This window comes from Gossypium hirsutum, chromosome D11 (genome assembly GCF_007990345.1).
Source record: "Gossypium hirsutum isolate 1008001.06 chromosome D11, Gossypium_hirsutum_v2.1, whole genome shotgun sequence".
NCBI lineage: Eukaryota > Viridiplantae > Streptophyta > Magnoliopsida > Malvales > Malvaceae > Gossypium > Gossypium hirsutum.
In genome coordinates, this window is record NC_053447.1 from 66,294,420 (window position 1) to 66,314,175 (window position 19,756).

General features: G+C 31.3%; 1 protein-coding gene and 1 pseudogene across 3 annotated transcripts; one reads left to right on the forward strand and one right to left on the reverse strand.

Moving 5' to 3' along the window:
- Positions 1 to 360: 360 nt before the first annotated feature.
- LOC107885985 (mitogen-activated protein kinase 19-like) lies at positions 361 to 5,514 on the reverse strand (annotated as a pseudogene). The gene is made up of 10 exons (XR_001680595.2): positions 5,064 to 5,514; positions 3,423 to 3,831; positions 3,065 to 3,192; positions 2,896 to 2,955; positions 2,226 to 2,375; positions 1,973 to 2,128; positions 1,627 to 1,838; positions 1,412 to 1,513; positions 1,153 to 1,307; positions 361 to 976 (listed from the first exon to the last, which is right to left on the reverse strand). The product of XR_001680595.2 is annotated as a mitogen-activated protein kinase 19-like (transcript).
- A 6,041-nt stretch (positions 5,515 to 11,555) lies between these two features.
- LOC107885992 (SH2 domain-containing protein A) lies at positions 11,556 to 19,388 on the forward strand. 2 transcript variants are annotated; one of them, XM_016809779.2, is made up of 12 exons: positions 11,556 to 11,878; positions 12,392 to 12,580; positions 13,474 to 13,680; positions 13,779 to 13,865; positions 14,142 to 14,219; positions 14,299 to 14,463; positions 15,408 to 15,752; positions 15,881 to 16,164; positions 16,380 to 16,542; positions 17,930 to 18,279; positions 18,976 to 19,059; positions 19,145 to 19,388. In XM_016809779.2, the coding sequence occupies exons 1-12, from the start codon at positions 11,723 to 11,725 to the stop codon at positions 19,161 to 19,163; spliced, it is 2,127 nt and encodes a 708-aa protein (XP_016665268.2). In that variant the 5' UTR covers positions 11,556 to 11,722; the 3' UTR covers positions 19,164 to 19,388. The 2 variants fall into 2 exon arrangements, with proteins under 2 accessions (XP_016665268.2, XP_016665269.2); XM_016809780.2 differs by having other exon boundaries at positions 11,586 to 11,878; positions 17,930 to 18,271; positions 19,145 to 19,210.
- Positions 19,389 to 19,756: the final 368 nt, after the last annotated feature.

Here is a 19,756-nt window from a genome sequence, read left to right on the forward strand (position 1 = left end):
AAAAATAACAAATCAATAAAAATTTAATTTTACTTCAATTAATTTTTAAATAAATTTGTTAATATTAAACCTAAAATAATTTTTATAACAAACTATAAATATTATTAGTAAAAAAAAGTTTCAATCATACTTCAAGAAAATATTCTTTTAATTTTAAATAAAATCATTTTCTTTTTTTCACCTACTCTTATTTTTACTCATTCTTTTCACTCCATTATATTAGTCGTTTCATTTTTTTATTTTTTTATTTTTAATTTTTCATTATTTTTTTAATATAAATGTCTGGTTACTTGCTCTAAATATACCCATTAAAATCATGGTGGTAAAAAACCGCTTGTATATTTTTCATTACAACGAGTCTCCTACGAAAAAGGGAGCAATTTATTTCACTGAAGAATTCAATGATACAACATTCTAATTACAGGACATAAATTAGATAAACGGGAAACTAGAAAACACCCTTCACAAAGGAACCCTCAGCTAACCTCACCTCACCTCTCTCTCTCACTCTAATTAGATCCATCTCGCCGACATCGACAAGACAAATCCCGGTTCAAGACAATCCATAATGAACTGTCCCGGCATTCCTGTGCGCTGCTACAGCGACGGCTGCAGCACCAACTGCACCGAACTGGGACTGTGCCTGGAGAAGTTTAGCATCTATGGGTAACCTTCGCTCGGTCTTGGCCTGAGTTCTGTAATAGGGGTTGCTGTTCATATCAAAGGCAGTTCCTGGGGATGGTTTTGCCACCATGCTAAACTGTTGTTGCGGTTTGGTTTGCAGATTCCTGTCCGTCTGTGTTCCAGATTTCTCTTGATTTAGGAGGAAACAATGGGGGGAGACATTCTGCGGAGGGACTGCATTTCTGTAGAAGTTCTTAGCGTGGTAACCATCTTTAATGTTTTTCACGTCCTCATATGGTACAACGGATCCAACAACTCTCCCGGGCTTTGCTGTACGGACAGGATAACACTTCTGGCTCAGCAAAACAGTAAAACAAACAAAAGGGAAAATAAAGCCATAATGAGTCTACTTGGCTCAGACCGACATCGAATGTGCGCCATAATGGGATACATATTCATGAAACTATTACGAAATATGGTTTCAATATTCAATGACCAATAGAAATGAAAGACAGAAAACATGCATACCTGAAGGCACCCTAGGTGGAGGCCGTGTTGGCTTTGGTTTACTAGAAATTACATCCATCGCTTTCCTGGCATCCGCTTCTCTATCTTGTCGGTTCTCGTACGAAACTGAAGTTGACTGTGTATTTGGAGTAATACCATTTGAATGGACGGTAGACCTGCAAATAAACAGAATAAAAGTTGGGACATATATAACCATATACAAAACTCAGGACCGGGGCCAACTAACATAGAAACCGAATTGTCAGGAACATGTAAATACCTTGGGAGGGACACATGCTTCCTCTCCAGAGGGAAAACTGGTGCACTTCTACCACCATTTTCCTCGAGATATGCAAACTGCTTTTTGAATTGACCGACAGGACTGTAATGGAAAAAAAACCATAATATAAGCAAGTGGACTAAATTGAAAAAATAAAAAAAGACCCAAAAAATCAGTTATGATTACTAGATTATGCAATTCAAAAGCATTCGAACCTAGGATAAAGGAAATTGGATCCTTCATGTCCGTTCAGGTAGTCTTTGAGCAGCTGAGGATGATATTCTAGTGCCTCCCTGTAAATTAATTCCCTTACGTCCTCCTTTGTCACCCGTCGTCTCTCAAACTCGAACTCTAATTTTGATATTGGTTGACAAGAAGGTTCCCTCTCGATTTTAGACAAGCCTTTGAAGTAAGGGTCGGCTAATGCCTGTTAAATTAATACAGAAATGTTTCAGTGTGTTGAAAAGAACGGGTAAACTCTTGGTCACAACATTGACATGCCCAAGAAAGCCCCATATAGAAGACACCATTTTTACGGCATTAAAAAAAAGATAAACCCACCTCCTCTGCGGTTGGCCGGTCCTTGGGATCAAATGCTAATAGCCTCTGCAATAACCGCACTGCTAACGGGTCTGCATTTGGAAACTTTTGTGAAAATGGCACGGGTTTTTTTTTCCGCATTTCAGACAAGTATTTTCTTGCTTTGTCATTTCGAACCTGCACTTATTATATGAACCAGTATCACCAATTTGTAACAAAACAAGCACACACACATATGCACACAACAAAAAGGAGAAAGAGCAAGTTGCTGTACCCCGGAAATGGTTTCTAGTGAAGGTGTCCCTATAAGATCAGTGATCAATTCTAACTGATGAATGACACTTTTTCCAGGAAATAGGGGCTTCCCCGTCAATACCTCGGCAAAGATGCAGCCAATGCTCCAAATGTCTATAGCCGGAGTATACTGCACAAAGTTTTCGACAAAAGTCAAGATTTAAATAATTAATATTTAAAAGTCACACCCCAAGTAAAGCACTGCAGTGAAACAGACATAACCGGACACAATTACCTGGACGACAGATTTTTCAACTTCCAGGAGAGTTCATAGTCCTCCCTGAACAACAATTATTTTAATCTAGGCATTACTACTTACCAAAAAGCACTCAAGCATTCTTTATACATATTAAGAAAACATGTTGATTTTTTATGTAAATAACTCAAACAAGCCATAGTATCTCGATGATTGCACTCCAACACTATATATCATCCATAGTTTAATGTAATGAGAATCATTAAACGAAATAATAAAATAAGATGAACAGTCAAGAAAATTTTAACACCAAAACACAAATCTGACACATTGAACTCGTAAGTGAACTAGATGATGCTAAACAACAAATCTCCGCCAAGCTTTTGGTCCATAATACAATACATCACACTTTACCATATTAAACTAAAGGTCACGTACAGCACAAAAGTCCTACCTTAGAAAAGAAAGATCCACATAGCTCTGGAGCCCTATACCACCGTGTAGCAACGTAATCCTGCAAGGAGCATTGGAAAATGACAACTATGTTTAATATTCATATCCACTCTTCTTTATGAAAAAATTGAAGGCATGCAAAAAATAGAATAAAATAAAATAATACATACCGTCCAGAAGACTGTCGTTGGGGTATCATTAAATGCAACTCTTGCTAGCCCAAAATCACAAACTTTAAGCTTGCAATTTGCATTTGCCAGTATGTTCTTCGGTTTAAGGTCACGATGGTACACATTGGCTGAAATCAAGAAGTTACAAATCAGTATAAATTTGCAATTACTTCAAGGACCCTACCACAACCAATTTCCTCTCGATTATAGCATGTAAAGATAACAAGGCTAGGAAACAAAAACCAAAGCAAATAAAATTATTAATTCTACTAAAGAGAGGAACTTCCACTTTTCACTGAAAACATTGCAAGTGAAACATTGCAGAAATGTACGAGGGAGGGAGGGGAAGGGCTTTTACCTGTATGCATATATTTCATTGCACGAAGCATTTGGTACAGGAAAAACTGGTGATGCTCTCGTGTTAAGTCATCATTAGCTTTGATGACTTGGTGAAGATCCGATTCCATGAGCTCGAAAACAACAAATAAGTCTTTGAACTCCCTCTTTGATGGTGGCAACATTATACGTTTAATTTCAACTATGTCGGGATGTCTAAGAAGCCTAAGTAGCTTGACTTCACGTAAAATCCTAATTGCATCGGACATATGCTCAAATACATCTTGTATTTTCTTTATTGCAACTTTCTCACCCGTATGTGTGTCAAGCGCTGCACAAACTACTCCATAGCTTCCCTTACCAATGACTTCAAGAATCTTGTACCTGTTTGCATCCCCATATTCGGTGAAAAAGTCCATCTCTTTTAGCTCCTGAAGAATAAAAGAGAAACTCGATCAGAATCATGCATTCTTCGACCATAAGTAAAATTATCCAATGATTTAAGAAACGAAAAAGTAGCAGCAACAAGAGCATGAAAAACAACAGAATCATGCATTGTTGGATCCCACAGAATATACAATACGCAAAATATTTATTTATGAATTTAAATATGCAAATCCTTGCATGAAATGGCTCTAAATGATAACTATTCAATCTAAAAGTTGCTTAAAGAAGTGAAACCCAGGAGTCTTCCTATAGCAAAATTAGTAACCTTCAAAGATGCAAAACTAAGACATTAAGAATAAATCCAAAAGTCTTTGCTTTGGGGAACAGAATGAGGTACCAAATGTTCTTTCTTAGCTTCACCAATTATATTAGTCAAAAATAGCACAAAGAATCTATCAAAATATATTCATTTCTTGCAGTTGAGAAAAAACTAGAAACAAAATCAACACCACCTTTAGTAAAGAAAACCAGATTGATAAGAATCCAATAACATCAGTAACCATCTTTATCATATTACAAAAAGTAAAAGCACTTCAAGTTTACATCATTAAGCACTTCAAGTAATTCAAAGAATTCCAACATTTTAAAAGCCAATGAACATTTTACATTTACTCCTATTAACTAATAAAACAAGACAATTAATTGCATCAATCTGATAATCATGATCATCCAACTAAAGCACCTTTAAAAGCTGCAAATGCAGAACAAGTTTCAAAATTTTTTAAACTTTCAAGTTGATTGAATAGCCTGAAATTTAAGAACAAATCAAGGTTCTATCTTTTTTCTTTTCCTTTTTACTATTAGTTTCTTCATTGTATAAAAAATGTGAACTCAAATCTAATATTTTCTAAGCTCTAACCAGTTCCAAAACTATGCCTGTTCAATCTCAGAGCATATTAACACAAAAGCTTATAAATAAATTAAAAGAAAACATCTAACCAAATATGAACTTTATGAATTTAACTTTTAAATAGAATATGACATGGTTTATTAACTTAAATTTCAATTACCTTAAAACCGATAAAACCTAAGCAAGATCTTTTCCAACAAGACATCAAGAAGAAAGAATAATCTTTAAATTTTCTTTGTCGAAGCCATGTTAAATGCAATTAAACCCGGATCTTAAAATTCCTAAAATTTCAAAAGCTTTAAACTTAAAAACAAAAACAAAAAACTAACAAAATTTACAACCCTAAAAGAAAAAAAAGAAATTAACCTTCTTCAACTGATTTTGTTGCATCTTTTCTTCAACCCAAATTAAGAAACCACCAAAAAGATCTCTTCTCTGTTTTTGTTTTTTTTTATTCCCTCTACTTCTCCTTCACTAAAACCAAAAGACCCAGAAACAGAAACAAGAACAAAATTTTTCTCGGTAGCCAAACAAGAAAAAAAGCAGACTAGATAGAGAAAATCAACCGCATTTGCCCTCCCAACACCTAGACCTACTTTTTATCCACCAAACTTTGCAAAAGAAGCTGTTTTTCTCCACCGTTAGATCAAAAGGTTTTAAAGAAGTTCCTGAATTCTGGGTCTTATGAAAATCTACAAGATCTGGGAGATGAAGTAAAGAGAGTACTCAAATGGGTTTCTTTTGGATCTCAAGAAAAGAGAGAAATAATAATGAGAAGGAGGAATTGAGGATCGGTGGTGAATGAAATTTAAAATACTTTTTTCGCCTTTTTTTTAATTTTCTTTCTCTTTTTTTTTTAATATCGAAAATCAATTTTTATCCATCGATTTCAATATTATTATTTTTTGTGCCGTTTGGATCGGTACTTTGTTACGTACGGTATGTATGTATATATACGATAATGGCAGTATTGTAATTTATAATTTGTTACGTATTTAAATTTTATATTTTAAACAAGCATATAATTTTTTAAAAAAATGAATTTAATGCATTATTTTATATTTTTTGAACTAAACTATCAAAATAGTCACTTTTGTTTACTTAGGTTATAATTTAGTCACTTATACTATCGTGTTATAACATTTTAGTCACTGTGCTATTAATTGTTATTAACTATGTAAGCTGATATGGCACGTTAAATTTAGGTTAAATTCTACAATTGGTCCTATATTTTTTTTGAGCAATTTAATTTTTTTATATTCTTTTAATTTTCCTTTTTTTTCTCTATTTTCTTTTCTTTTCTGCTTCTCTCTCTATTTTCCTCCCTTCTTCATTTTTTTAACGTACTTTTTTTATATTTTTCATTTTTTAAAATTAGTTCACAAGCTTACCTCATTCGAAAAATTAAATTATTCAAAAAAATAAAAGTATAGAGACTAGATTTAACAAATGGCTTAGTAACTAAAATATTACAATGCGATAACGTAAATGACTAAAACGTATCATTTTAAACATAAATGACTAAAATGTAATCTAAAATAAATAAAAATAACTATTTTAATAGTTTACCCGTTATTTAATTACGTTGTTGTTTTTTATCATGAGCTAATTATTTATTTTCAATCATTTAAAGCTTGATCAAATTATTCCGGGCAAAAATTATATTTTTATTAAATAGTGGTATTGATATATTTAAGTTTAAAATCTTATTTTATGTACTTTACTTTAATTTTTATTTTTATAATATTATTAGCTACTTCGCGATTAATTAATAAACAGTATCCAATTTATTTTTGAAGCATTTATTTTTGAAGCATTTATTGTTGATCGATCAATTTATTTTTGAAGATATCGACATTTGTGCAATTTATTATCATGTTTTATAATTAGTATCGTTTGTATGTATTAAATATGATTTATGGGTTTTAAAAAAAATCATTTTCCAATGTTTAGAGCACAAATAAATGTTTAATTTAAACTTATTAGAATAACTTTTTTATGAAAATAATTTGACTAAAAGAATTTGATAGAATACCTAATCCAGCGTAAAAATATCATGAAAATTTTTATTCTTAGATTACATTTTGCTTAATTTATTAAAAATTAATAAATTAGTCTCTATATTATATCAAAGAGTAAATTAGTCCATATACGTCAGTATGGATCAATTTTTAACAGTAGAATTGAATGAATTTTTAACAAAAATGACATGTTGACTCTTTTATTTAGTGTACATGAACTAATCTGATATTTTCTTAATTTATGGGATAAAATATAATTTAATTTCGTACTACTTTTATAATTATAATTATAATTTTAAATTGAATTCCAATATAACAAATAAATAAAGTAAATTTAAAAACGAAATTTAAATTAAGAATTAGCAAGGGTAAACAACAATGAAAATTGATGAAATGTCATGATCATTGGCGGTGGAGTTGTGTGTTTCAATGTGTATTTCACTTATTTATTTCACATGAATTTGTCAATAATACAAGGAAACTACGTGGATGTTCAACTACAATTCCTTTAATATTTCTTTATTTATTTTAATAATAAATAAAGTTACGTGGGTAATTCATTAAAAATAATAAAAAAATTAATTACAAATCAATTCCATATAATTAATAGGGAAATAAAGAACGTAAAAGAGTTAATAGAATTTATATTTTTATATGATAAAAAACAAAAAAAAAAGTTTAAAACTCGAAATTCTCTAAGCATAAAAAAATAAGTAATCTAAATTTGATATCATTAATTAATAATACGACTGATTAATAAATAAAATAATTCATTGAAAATTAATTATTTTTTCTAAATAGAAAAATGGAGTACCCCATGTCGTCTGGTGAATATAGCACACACCCGTTAAGATTCTCACCGACAAAAAGTATAAACCATACAAAATATAGGTCTAATTCTGCTCCTAGTCCCTGTACTCATCGAATTTTTGAAACTTAATCTTTCTATTTTAAATTCAAGACTCGTTACTAGAGTCTAATTGATAACACTGATAATTAACTTTTTAAAATAAAATACAGGAGTGTTTGGTAAACAGAGTTTTGAGTTTTTTTAATTGATTTGGACACAAATGGAGGATTATGTAGTTAAACCCTCTAATTGTAGTGTTTGGTGAATGAAGGTTTTCAAGAGCCTATTGAGCTAAAATTTCCAAAACAAAAAATATTGAGATGGACAACTTTTTTCATAGTTGATTGGGAACAAGATATGTGGAATGACATATCTCGACCATATTTGCTAAAAAATTACTCCATTTGCCACTATGTACAATTATATTGATACACTATTAATATTAATTAACTTCTATAAGGTTAATATCTGCAAATAAGGAACTTAAGAAATTTGTTTATTTAAATTTTCAAAAATATTCACTGATTAATTTCAAACAAGTTCTGATCATATATGTTCTTCTTGCTAGACAATAACCTAGAATTACCCATAGCTTCTCTATCCCAGCCCATAAATAGGAAGGCAATGCACTTCAGCACACTTGAACCCATGTCCTCCTACATTGGCAACAATGCCGATGCTAATCAAGCTAAGATTCATTAGCTAACAAACATTTTTAAATCAACAATTAATAGATTTAGTTGGTCAAACCAGGCACCAACCACTGCAATCAACAATTAAATATAAACTATTTGTCAAATAAGGCCTATGTGTTAATAATTATACTTTGATTTTTTTAAATCAAATATCACATATCTAAATTTAACGAAAATCTATTAACAATATTATCGATTGGACTTTAAATTTTAAATAGGATAAATTTCTAGAGGACTAATTTTGAAAATTAAAAAAAACTACAAGAGGATTAAATTATATCAAATGTAATAATAGGTCAAATTAATTTTTTAATAGATATTTGGAATCTTTAATTGATCTTTGAAATGATGTTGTTGATTCATCAACACATTCGCAATAATTGTTTATTAAAAGAAAATGGTAAGGTCACCTGTCCTTTGCATTCACCCACAATTTGAAAGCTTTTATGTCTCATAGAATCAAACCAAACAAAAAAAAAATCATGTTTTGTTTTATACGGTTTTCTATTTTTTTTTTCTTTTTTAACTTAAAATTTTTTTTCATGATTTTAGTAACTTAAAATTATATTGATTATATTTAATATTAAAATTAAATTAATATAATTATGGTGTGGTTCTGTAAGCAAAATAAATAAATTACAATGGGTTGAGCAGTCTAAAGAATGGGCCACCTTTAAAGCCAAGCATGGCTGTTTCCGTCATGGATAGGCAAAGGAAAGGTAGGAGGAAGTACCTTTCTTCATCTATATTTTGTATATTTTAATTATTCAATTTCTTTGTACTTAGTAATCCAAGATTTTGACATTTGATTCTAAGGTGTCGGTGTTTTTGAAGATTTATTTGGTTGTTTAAAGTTGTGGATAATTGTTTTTTTAGTGGTGGATTTTGAGATTAAATTTTTTGAGTTTAGTAAAATTTTAAAAAATAAAAGTTTAGAATTGTCCATAAATTTGCAGTCAATAGTTAATGGTTCCAATTTATTTGTCTTGAATTTTGATTTTTGTAATTGAGAATCCATATTTTCTTTTTCAATAGAAAAGAAAAGAAAAGGTTTTAGATATTATGTGTCTTGAGATGCTATAACCAATTAAAGGTATGGGTCTAATCTAAAAATGAAAAAGAAAAGGGAGCTACTCTCGTTTTTTTGTTTGTAGCTTTTTTGTGACATGGCCGAGTGGTAAGGTGGGGGACTGCAAATCACTTATTCCCCAGTTCAAATTCGGGTGTTGCCTGATCAACAAAAAACTCGAAATCCTAATGTCTCCTAATGTCTAGGATTCAAGAAAAAATTTAATGAGAAATTTTAAAAAAAGATTGGAGTCTAATTAAAAATTTTAAAATTTTTATGAGAATAATGAAAAATTTCAAAATTTTGAGAGAATCTAATTAAAATTTAAAGAAAAATAATCAAAATTTGTCAAAAGTTAATAGTCAACCTGTATATTCAGCCTATAATATTAACTTTGATTTAAAAAACTTTTAATATAATAAAAATTGAGATAAATTTTTCATATTATTCTTTTAAGTCATTTAAATCGAAAAAAAAAGTCTTAAAAATAATTTCAAGTAAAAAAAAAAATTTAGGATGACATTTTTAAATTGATTTTACTCTTACCTTATGTTCTAGTTAATTAAAAAGTTTTGAAAATGTTTTAGAGTGATTTTGAAACAAAAATTCGATTATTATTTGAATTATATTATATCATTAATTAAATTAATTAAAGTTTTAAAATTTTTAAATGTTAATTAAACAGAAATTCTTTAAAATTTCATTAACCAAACATTATTAATTTCGACTAATTTAACCGATTAACAAAATTAACCGAAATTTGTAATATATATTTTTAATTTTTGATTCAAATAAATTTAAAAATAATAACAAATAGAATGTCAATTTTTTTCTTTATTTTAATTCAAATGAGTTGAAAAAGGAACAGCAACAAATCACACAAAAACAACACTAAATTAAAATATTACATTAAAAAAAACATTACCTTACAAATAAATTCACGGCAACCCTAAATTAAAAACATTACATTTATTTTTCCCTTGGGTCCTAAATTAACCCTTAATCAAACTTAAAAATAAAACATATATTCAATCCCAACTAAACTTATTTCGATGGTGGACCAATTAATTAAACTATTTTGATTTGGTCAATTAATTTGGTTATGCACACTTAGGGCTGTAAAATTAATTGAATTTAAATGAGTAGACCTTTGCTCATATTCATTTGTTTATTTTTAAATTTGTTCGTGTTTAGTTTCTATTCATTAAAAAATTTAAAATTATGTCCATGTTCGTTTATTTAAAATTATGCGTGTTCATATTTGTTAATTTAAGTTAATCGAACATGTTCACGAATCATGAGCATTAAAAAAAGTATAGATTCACGAACATTAAATGAACATGCTTATCAACATCATGAATATATAATTGAATAGGTTTACGAATAATTTTTATGAACAATAAACATATATAAATAAAAATATATATATTATTTTTAAATATAAAATACTAAAATAATAAAAATTATATCATAAATAAATAAAATAAGTACACAAAAATAATAATTTTACTAATATATATTAATCAAATAATATGTGAGTTTCAAACGAATTTTAAATTAACATAAATAAATTTATTCATAAACATAAATAAACTGAACAAATTTTATGTATGTTTAAGAAACTAGAGGTGATCATGGGCCGAGTCGGGCCCAAACAAAATTTTAGTCCCGTTTTCTAGGCCCAAGCTCTGCCCGACCCACAATATTGGCCTAAAAATTTGTCCAAGCCTGACCCAAAAGAAAATTACTAAGCCCGAGCTCGGCCCGACCAATATTTGATTAAAAATAAAAAAATAAATATTTTTAATATATAATTTGGATTAAAAGTCCAAAAAATATATATTTAATAAAAAGTATATTTGATTAAAAATAAAAATATATATATTTAATATATAATCTGGCCCGGCCCGGGCCAAAAAAGGTCTTACTCGAGGCCAGTCTCGTTTTCTAAACGGGCCTCATTTTTTGCCTAAACCCATATTTCGAGCCTATATTTTTACCCAAACCATCCCATTTTTAGGCTGGGTCATCGGGCCGGGCCGGGTAGCCCAATCCATAATCACCTCTACAAGAAACCCTAAAATCTTATTTATATTTATATATTTATATAAATCCCTATGCATACCCCTACGTGAGAGCCACCAGCGCACCCTAAATAATTTGGCCCTTTTGTTTTGGTACAAATAAATTGGCCCAATTTACGCATATGCCTTTTTTTAATGTAAAAATATTAAAATCGACCAAAGTCATCAACTGTCAACATTTTGACTTCACTTTGAACTAATTTAACCCAAATCATTGGCTTTTGAAGTGACTCATAAAATTTCCTGGGGTTTTCAGTTTTGGGTTCGTTTTTCTGTTCTTTTGTTGAAGCAAAAAGGGTGAAAGTCATGGGTGAGAATAATCAGATAATAGGAGAAGATGATTACATTTTGTTGAAGGATTTCAAAGTGGAAACTGAAGTTGATGAAGAAAAGGGTTTTATACTATGTTTCTGGGTTTATATTTTCAACTCTAATGCCTTTCCTTCCACCATTCTTAAACAGGTTTAGAAACTGCTGCTCCTTTTCTATTTGAGTTTCTCTTTTTCTCTCAAAATTTAACCTTTTTTGGATTAAGGAATTACCCATTGCTCATTTATTTATTTTTTTGTGCGAGTTTTATTAAAAGAAATTGTCTGTGTTCAAGGTAATTGTTAAAAGGGGGCTAAAAACAGCTCCTTTTGCCTTTTTGTATTCTTCCCTCACTCAAAATTTGCTGTTTGGTTGTTAGGAAAATACCCATGTCTAATTTAGTGTTTCTTTTAATGGTTTTGTGAATGTTTTTGAAACTGCCATTATCTGTTAACTGTAAGAAATAAGAAAAATTTGCATCCAAATGTTGTTTTTAATTTCTTTTGTTGCTTCAGCTCTATTTCATTATCTATTAGAGCAGCACTCATCATCCCAATTTCATTATCGTGATGATTTTTTCCCCTTAAAGTTGTATCATCATGTAGCTTTACTAGAGCTTTCAATTTCCATTTGTTTTTAATAACTTGATTTGTTTTCTGTTTACAGGTATATGCAGAGACTAACAGCAGTCCTCCTTTACTTGTTCTTGATGAAAAGACATTGATGATTTTTCCATTGACTTGTCTACTCAATGAAGCCCTTGGTCCTGGAAACACTGATTTACCTTCAGAAGTTCCTAAAGTGTCCGCAGCGATTGAACACCCTCAAAACAACTGGATACATGTTGGATATGAGGTATGCCTTTAATATCTGACTGAATTACTAACATAAGGACATGATTGGTTTGAGAGCTGCATCTTGATTTGTAGCTTCATATGTTGCTTTAACATCTTGCCATAGTTTTGGGAATGAGTGAACTAAATGGACTTGTATTTATTTGGTCTGTTTAGTTGCTTTAACATCTTGCCATAGTTTTGGGAATGAGTGAACTAAATGGACTTGTATTTATTTGGTCTGTTTAGTTGCCTTGGTTTCTAAACATGATCTCATGGATAATAGGCTCTTACATTTGTTATCTATTTTGTGTGTAACTTGAAACATTTTATTGGACTGACATTGAATACGAATGAATTGGGGCTAGACAAACAGCATTTCTATGTAAATTCTATAAATACAAGGCCAGATTCAGACCATCATCCCCCCTTCTTTTTCTTTTGAGAATCCATCCCTGTATAACTACAATTTATCCATTCTGTTTTGGTTTGATAAGTGGTTGATTGTTTAGAATATTTGAGAATGAGCAACACCAAAAGAAGGAACCGAAAAGAAAAAAGAGAGCAAAGAGGAATTAGGCTAGTGTGTGTATGAAACTTTGAGGTTATATAGTGTACATTACCAATGACCAATCTCTCAAGGCATAAGAGAAAAAAAGAAAAAGGGGTTAAAACAAGATAAATTTAACATCAGATAGGAGCAGGAAAAATGTTGTTTGAGGCAACAGTGCTCAATTTGCATATCCCTCCTGTTTGTTTTTCTTCTTTTCACTTTGAAACGGAGACATTACACGTAGCTTTCCACCTAAGGTTTTACTGAAGTATACTTTCAACTATACTTGATAGATGGATACTAATTTTATTTCCTAGCTATTACCATATATGTAAACATTTCTGTTTTTCTTTTCTTGTCAGGTTTCTTCTGATTTTGTGCGGCTTTACATTAATGGGGAGATTGCAGGAGAGCTGCATCTTTCGTCCTTGTCAAATGACAACTCCATGCCAAATGGTTCTAGGAAGAGGACATTAATTGGTATTACTGGTGATAGTAATTTGCAGGGCTTTATCCATGATGCAAAAGTCTTGCCTTCAACCTTGTCTATAAAGGAGCAGTATGTTAAGGTGGCTTTTACTTGTAGTGCTCATGTTTCCTTGATGATATCTATAGCATGTAAGTTTACCTTAAGGTTTAGAACTCTAATGTGACAATATGATGCCAGGATCCACCTCTAAGGTTGTCAATTGATGAGTCTTCCATCTCTGATATTGAAGAAGACAATGGCTTTTGGAATATTGTCGGTGGCAAGGTAAACACCAAGGAGTTCTAAACATTTGTTTACTACAAGTTTTACCCTTAAATGATAGCAGTTACACTTTTCTTTTGTGGTATTATAATGTATTATTTTTATCATCCGTAAGTGATCTTTTAGTTTCAGCCTTCATGGTCTTAAGCATTTGATATGGTACCATGGTTGCTTGTTTCATATAATAATACAAGACAGATTTTTAACCATAGGTTATTGATTCTCAAGTTGTATAAGGTTACTGCTCGTAGATCTCCTCTAATATTTACCCTTCCGCAGGCATCTTGCCGCAGGATATTTTCCTTGGATGTTCTTCTATTGAACACCTTTGGCCAACCAGTAAACAAGGAACTAGAGGTGATTTAGTCTTCATGTTTAATTTTGCGGTACTGGTTTTAACTTCAGGACCTAAAATTTCACATTATTTGTTGTAAAGGTTGTTGCATCACTTTTGTATGCTCATAACTGGTTACCTGTAGAGAAGACAAATGATGAAGAACCTCCTCTTCTAGCTAGCTGTGATGGAATTGAATTTGCCTCTTGTGATCGACCTTGTAAACTATCAAAAGGCCGAGCTTCCTTTAAGCTGAAGATCTCGAAGGTGGTAATATTGGAGTTAGTTTGTGCAATATTTTATTCAATATATATGCTTCTAGGTAGTCATAGAAATTTCTGTGGAAATTGTTCCATGAGAAACTAGTCTGTAGCTTGTGATTCTCCTAGGGGCCTCCTATTGCTGAGAATTATGTCTTTTGCTGATGGTAACCGACCATCTGATACTATAATTACTGCTAAACTACTTTTCATCAAAGAGTTTGCAATATTTTAGCTAGCATGCCTGAGTTAACATTGGGTTTTGCTTAAATTTGCGATGTCTCCAATGATTGGCACACAAGGAAATAAATAAAAAATTGAAGTATCATCTATGTAACCTGAAACAAATACAAGTTCATTCTGATTAGGCTCACAGGATAAATTAATGCTTGGTTTCAACCATAATTTAATGTTTTTGGAGAAAAAGTTTGAATATCTTGATTCTTGGTTAGGCATGTAATGTGGTTTAGCAATGTTTTATTTCTATTTAATCATAAAATGCCATGCTCACCTTTTTCCTTTTTTCTTTTGACCATTTGTTTACCTAATTCATATGAAAATTATTTGTTTTTATGGTTTATGTATAATTAATGATTATTTTAAACACTAATAATCATATTCATCATAGTGTTAAGTTTTACAATTCTAAGTTCTTAAATGTGAAGAACCTAAGGCAGCTTATAAGCGTGATATATATTGGCTGATTGGAAACCAAGCTCAAGCTTGTAAATGGTACTCAAAGAAGTGCTTGGCCTGAAATTGAATTAAACTTTAGCAAGCTAAGCTTGACCATGAGAAGACTAGCTGTGCTGTTACAGGAGCAAGCAGAAATATTAGGCAATTGTATATATTCTATGAGAATTTGACTCTCTAACATTTTTGGTTTTTTTTTTTTTTGGTTATCAATTCACATATTGGATTCACTATTGTCTGCTTCTGATATTATCTCAGCTCTCGTCCAAGTGTGATAATAGGCAGTTCTGCATTAAGTTTGGTGTATCAAAATTGGAGGGATATCGTTTCCTTGAGGACTTCTCCCCTTCAATTCGGTGCATCTCTCGCAATCGTACTCCAAGGACATCTACTATTGTTTGGAAAAAAATCTCTGCAGTTCATCCAGTCAATGGATCTCAACCATTTGGCTTAGATGATAGTTCTTGTGAACCTAAGCACAATACTGTACATGAAGCAAAACTCAGTCCAACATCAAAGAGGGTTAGATTGGGAGAAGCAAAGATTTCTGCGGTTGACCAACACAGTGAAGAATGCAATTCTCTTGCCTCGAAGCAGAATCAGGTATATATATAGACTTCTGACCTTTTTCTTTCCCCATAACATCATGTTATGTCTTTATAGATCATAAATACGAGAGGAGCATAAATCACTTTTGAACTATAAACAACTGCGTCACCATTTACAATCAGGTTGAGAATGGTTTTGGGTCAAGATTGGAGGCAAGGCCTGAGAATTTTGAAGAAATGAATACTTCCCTATCCGATTCAGAGAGCACTGGGGCCCGAGATTCAGCTTTAAAGAGTGTGTCAAGCAGGGGACATTCAGTTCCGGATGTAACAATTTTTAGGTACTGCCTGGGGGGCCTGACTGATAGGTCTCTTTTGCTCAAGGAAATTGCAACAACTGTTTCGGATGAAGAAATTTCAGGATTCGGAGAACAGGTTTCCCTGTACTCCGGATGTTCTCACCATAGGTAATTTAGAATGCTTTGCTTTCAGACAGTGTCGTTAGTGATCATTGTATTCATGCTTGGTTATAGCGAGGAATGCAATATTACCTATCATGATATCTCTTCATTGTGAATATAGGGAAAATATACAACACTGTCAATTGTTCTTGGGATCTATATCGAGTATTGTTGAATTTATCTATTCCTTTGCTAATTGAAAAAGTTGTTGCTACTCTTAGGCATCAAATAAAAATGGCAAAGAGATTGATAGACGAGGGAACGGTAGCCTGGAATTTGATATCACAAAACAACCTTCAAGTTCAATGGGAGAGTGCAGTTTTTGAGATCGAAGAGCAATTCATGAAGATTGCTTCCTGCTCATCTAGATCTCTTACCCAACAGGTATCTATCTATCTCTAGCTAATTTAATGTTCACGTTATAATTAGTCTCTAGTCATCCTGTTCTATGGTGGATGAAACTATTGTTTCAATTAATGGTTGCATTTTTTTTGGTAGAAATAAATAATCACTTTTTGTTATAATTAGTCTCTAGTCAACTCTGTACTAAATGTAGCTATCAGAGGGAAGTAACAGAGAAGGGCCTTTATATGCACAGTCTATTGATTCACGATAAATGTAGATTTCTTCCCAATATTGGTTCATTAGTTCATCTCTGTACTTATCAGAATATTATTCTGAGGTTCGGTCTCTTACCATGAGATGCCATGATTAAGGGCCTGTTCTTCTGTGCTTAAAAAAAGTACTTCTGACTCCAAAAGCACTTTTGGAATAAAAGCTGTGCAGAACAAGCTGCTTTTGGCTGAAATTTTTAGCTTTTCAGAAGTGCTTTTCAAAAGCACTTCTGAAAAGGAGAAACTAAAAATTTTAGCTTTTCCTCTCTCAAAACCACTTTTGGTGCTTAATTACTTTTTTATCCCTCCAATAATATAATACTTTCTTTTTTTTTTCTTGGTGCTTAATTACAAATGTGTTAAAATCATTAATTAAAAATAAAAAAATATTTTTTTAAATTACTAATTACAAATATTTAATGGTTATATTTAAATATTTAAAATATGGTTTATATATTCTAATTAAATTTTATAAATAATTAATATTTATTGCTTAAAAATATTTAAAATTTATATTTCATATATTAAAATATTAACAAGTTATATACTAAAATATAATAATATTAACTAATTTAAATATTATTTAAATGCGTATTTATTACTTGATAATGGACATTTTATTTCTCAAAAGTACTTTTTGACAGCAATGCTAAACACTCAAATTTTAAACCAAACTTTTTAAAAGCACTTTTCCACGGCACTTTTCAAAAGCATTACCAAACTAGCCCTAAAGCATGATTCATCACAATTCTGGGAAAAGACATCACAGATCAAGTATCCGAATGTAGAAAAAAAGAAACCCTCAAAGTCAAAGATCTTCCGGACTCTTATTTGCAATTTCCTCCAAATGTATGTGGACCTATTTTCTAAGTCCTGCTAGCATCAGTTTCTTATAGCATAGGCTTATGTTAATTGTTTTTGTTGTTGAATCCTTTCAAGATTAAACTTAAGCTCATCTCCTGCACCTGCATAAAAAATCCTTCATAGATGACAATTTTTCATATTGTTAGTTGTTGTATCATGACTTACTAAAGTGTGTGTAATATATATACACAAGTACTGTTTACCATCATATGTGGATGATGTAGGTGTTTTATGAATGACTAGTAATATTTTCTTTCATTAAGAAAATCTGTGTAAGATAACCACTGTTTCAGGACTTTGAGCTTCTGCGGAAAATTGCGGGATGCCAAGAATACATGGCCCAGGAAAACTTTGAGAAGATGTGGTGTTGGTTATACCCTGTAGCTTATACATTATCTAGTGACTGGGTAAATGAAATGTGGAATTCTACATCCCCAAAGTGGATAGAAGGATTTATAACCAAGGAAGAAGCTGAACTCTCACTTCAAGGTTCCAGAGGCCTGCAAGAGCCTGGGACATTTATACTTAGGTTTCCTACTTCTAGGAGTTGGCCCCACCCCGATGCCGGTAGCTTAGTTGTGACATATGTTGGCACTGATTACAGTCTTCACCACAAGCTGCTTTCCATTGATAATGTATATAGGTGTGCGGTTCTGGCTTTATTGAATTTAATTGTTGTCTTAATAAACTGTCTCTATTAATATGTTCTTTTTAGCTGTATTATCTACTATTTATATCCGAATGCTTAGTAATTTCTTCACCAAGAATGAAGCCTGAGAGGCTGGGAGGGCCATGGCCCCTTGGTTAAATGGGAAATTTTCATTTTTAGTCTCTCCTAAATATTAATATTGTAAATATAAGCCTTTTACCCCTTGGATAAATAGAAAAATTATATTTTTGGCTGCTCCTAAAAATTTTTAGCTTTAGCTCCCTCAACTTTATAATTTTATCTTGGCTCCCTTATACAAAGTTCATGGCTTTGTCCCTGTTCTTCACAATACTGTACATGGAGTTTGTCTGAAAATAGAACAGCATAATTAGGAAGTCATTATATGCTTAACTCAAATATTTATGCTCTACTTGTGGATGAGCTTTCTTTATTTAGAGGGTTCTTGGAGGGTCATATCTTTATACTCATATCTGATTGTGTCGAACAGGGTGCTTCAAGTGATATCCAACAGGGTTAAACATTAGTGGATACTTTAAGTACCATTGGTTTAGTTACGTTATTTAGAAACATTTATTATTATCATCAGGTTCCGAGTTTTTATAGATAATTTGTCTGATATCCTGTCTATACATGGATTGAAGAGAATTGTTGTTTACATCTTGCTTATAGTTCTGGAGTACGGGAAAAGAATGTCAAAGTAAAACCATTGCAAGATATGCTATTGGAAGAACCCGAGCTTTCTAGATTAGGAAGGTACGAAACACCTCCACTTTAATTTCCTTCTGCTTAAATTATATGTTTTAAGTTAATTTTTAGTTTTGAACATGTCAAATTGCAGGATAATGAGACGCCACTGACCTTTATTCGGATGTAGCATTGCATTTACATGTTTGGTTTGCAGTGACCATTCATAAATTTTGCTGTGACTACCCTGTTGCTAGTTCTTTTTTCCTACTTCGATCTGCTCAAGTCTTTTATGATATAATTAAATGTAAAAATATATGTAATAGTAGAAGCCAAGACAGGATGTTGTAAAATTGATCATTTTGTTTTTAATGACCATTTGTTCTCATCTTTTTTCATTTTTCATAAATGTGTCCAATATATATTTATTGAACATATTTATGCTGGACACATATCCCAATGTGGTACACTAAATCTGAGTCATATTGTGCAATATTGGTGAATTAGTAGTTGGTGCAGAATCATATACATCGATGTTCTGTCATTTGTTGAAGATAAAAGATCCAAAGCCTCCATTATTAAAAAGAAAAAAAAGAAAGAAAATTGGATATTCGTTTCTTTCTAGATTTAGAATATAGAGATATTTGTAATATTGAGATGATAAACGATTAATAAATGGATTAAATAGGATCTAATGTCTAATTACAATCCAAGAGGAACAAGCTCCTGCCGCCATAAAAAATTCCATAATTACTTATTTTATTGT

Bases quoted from the DNA above. Each gene is read 5' to 3' on its own strand.
- LOC107885992 (XM_016809779.2), top strand. From the start codon at position 11,723: ATGGGTGAGAATAATCAGATAATAGGAGAAGATGATTACATTTTGTTG. The intron at 13,866-14,141 runs GTAAACACCAAG...ACCCTTCCGCAG, and splicing joins GGAATATTGTCGGTGGCAAG to GCATCTTGCCGCAGGATATT. The intron at 15,753-15,880 runs GTATATATATAG...ATTTACAATCAG, and splicing joins TTGCCTCGAAGCAGAATCAG to GTTGAGAATGGTTTTGGGTC.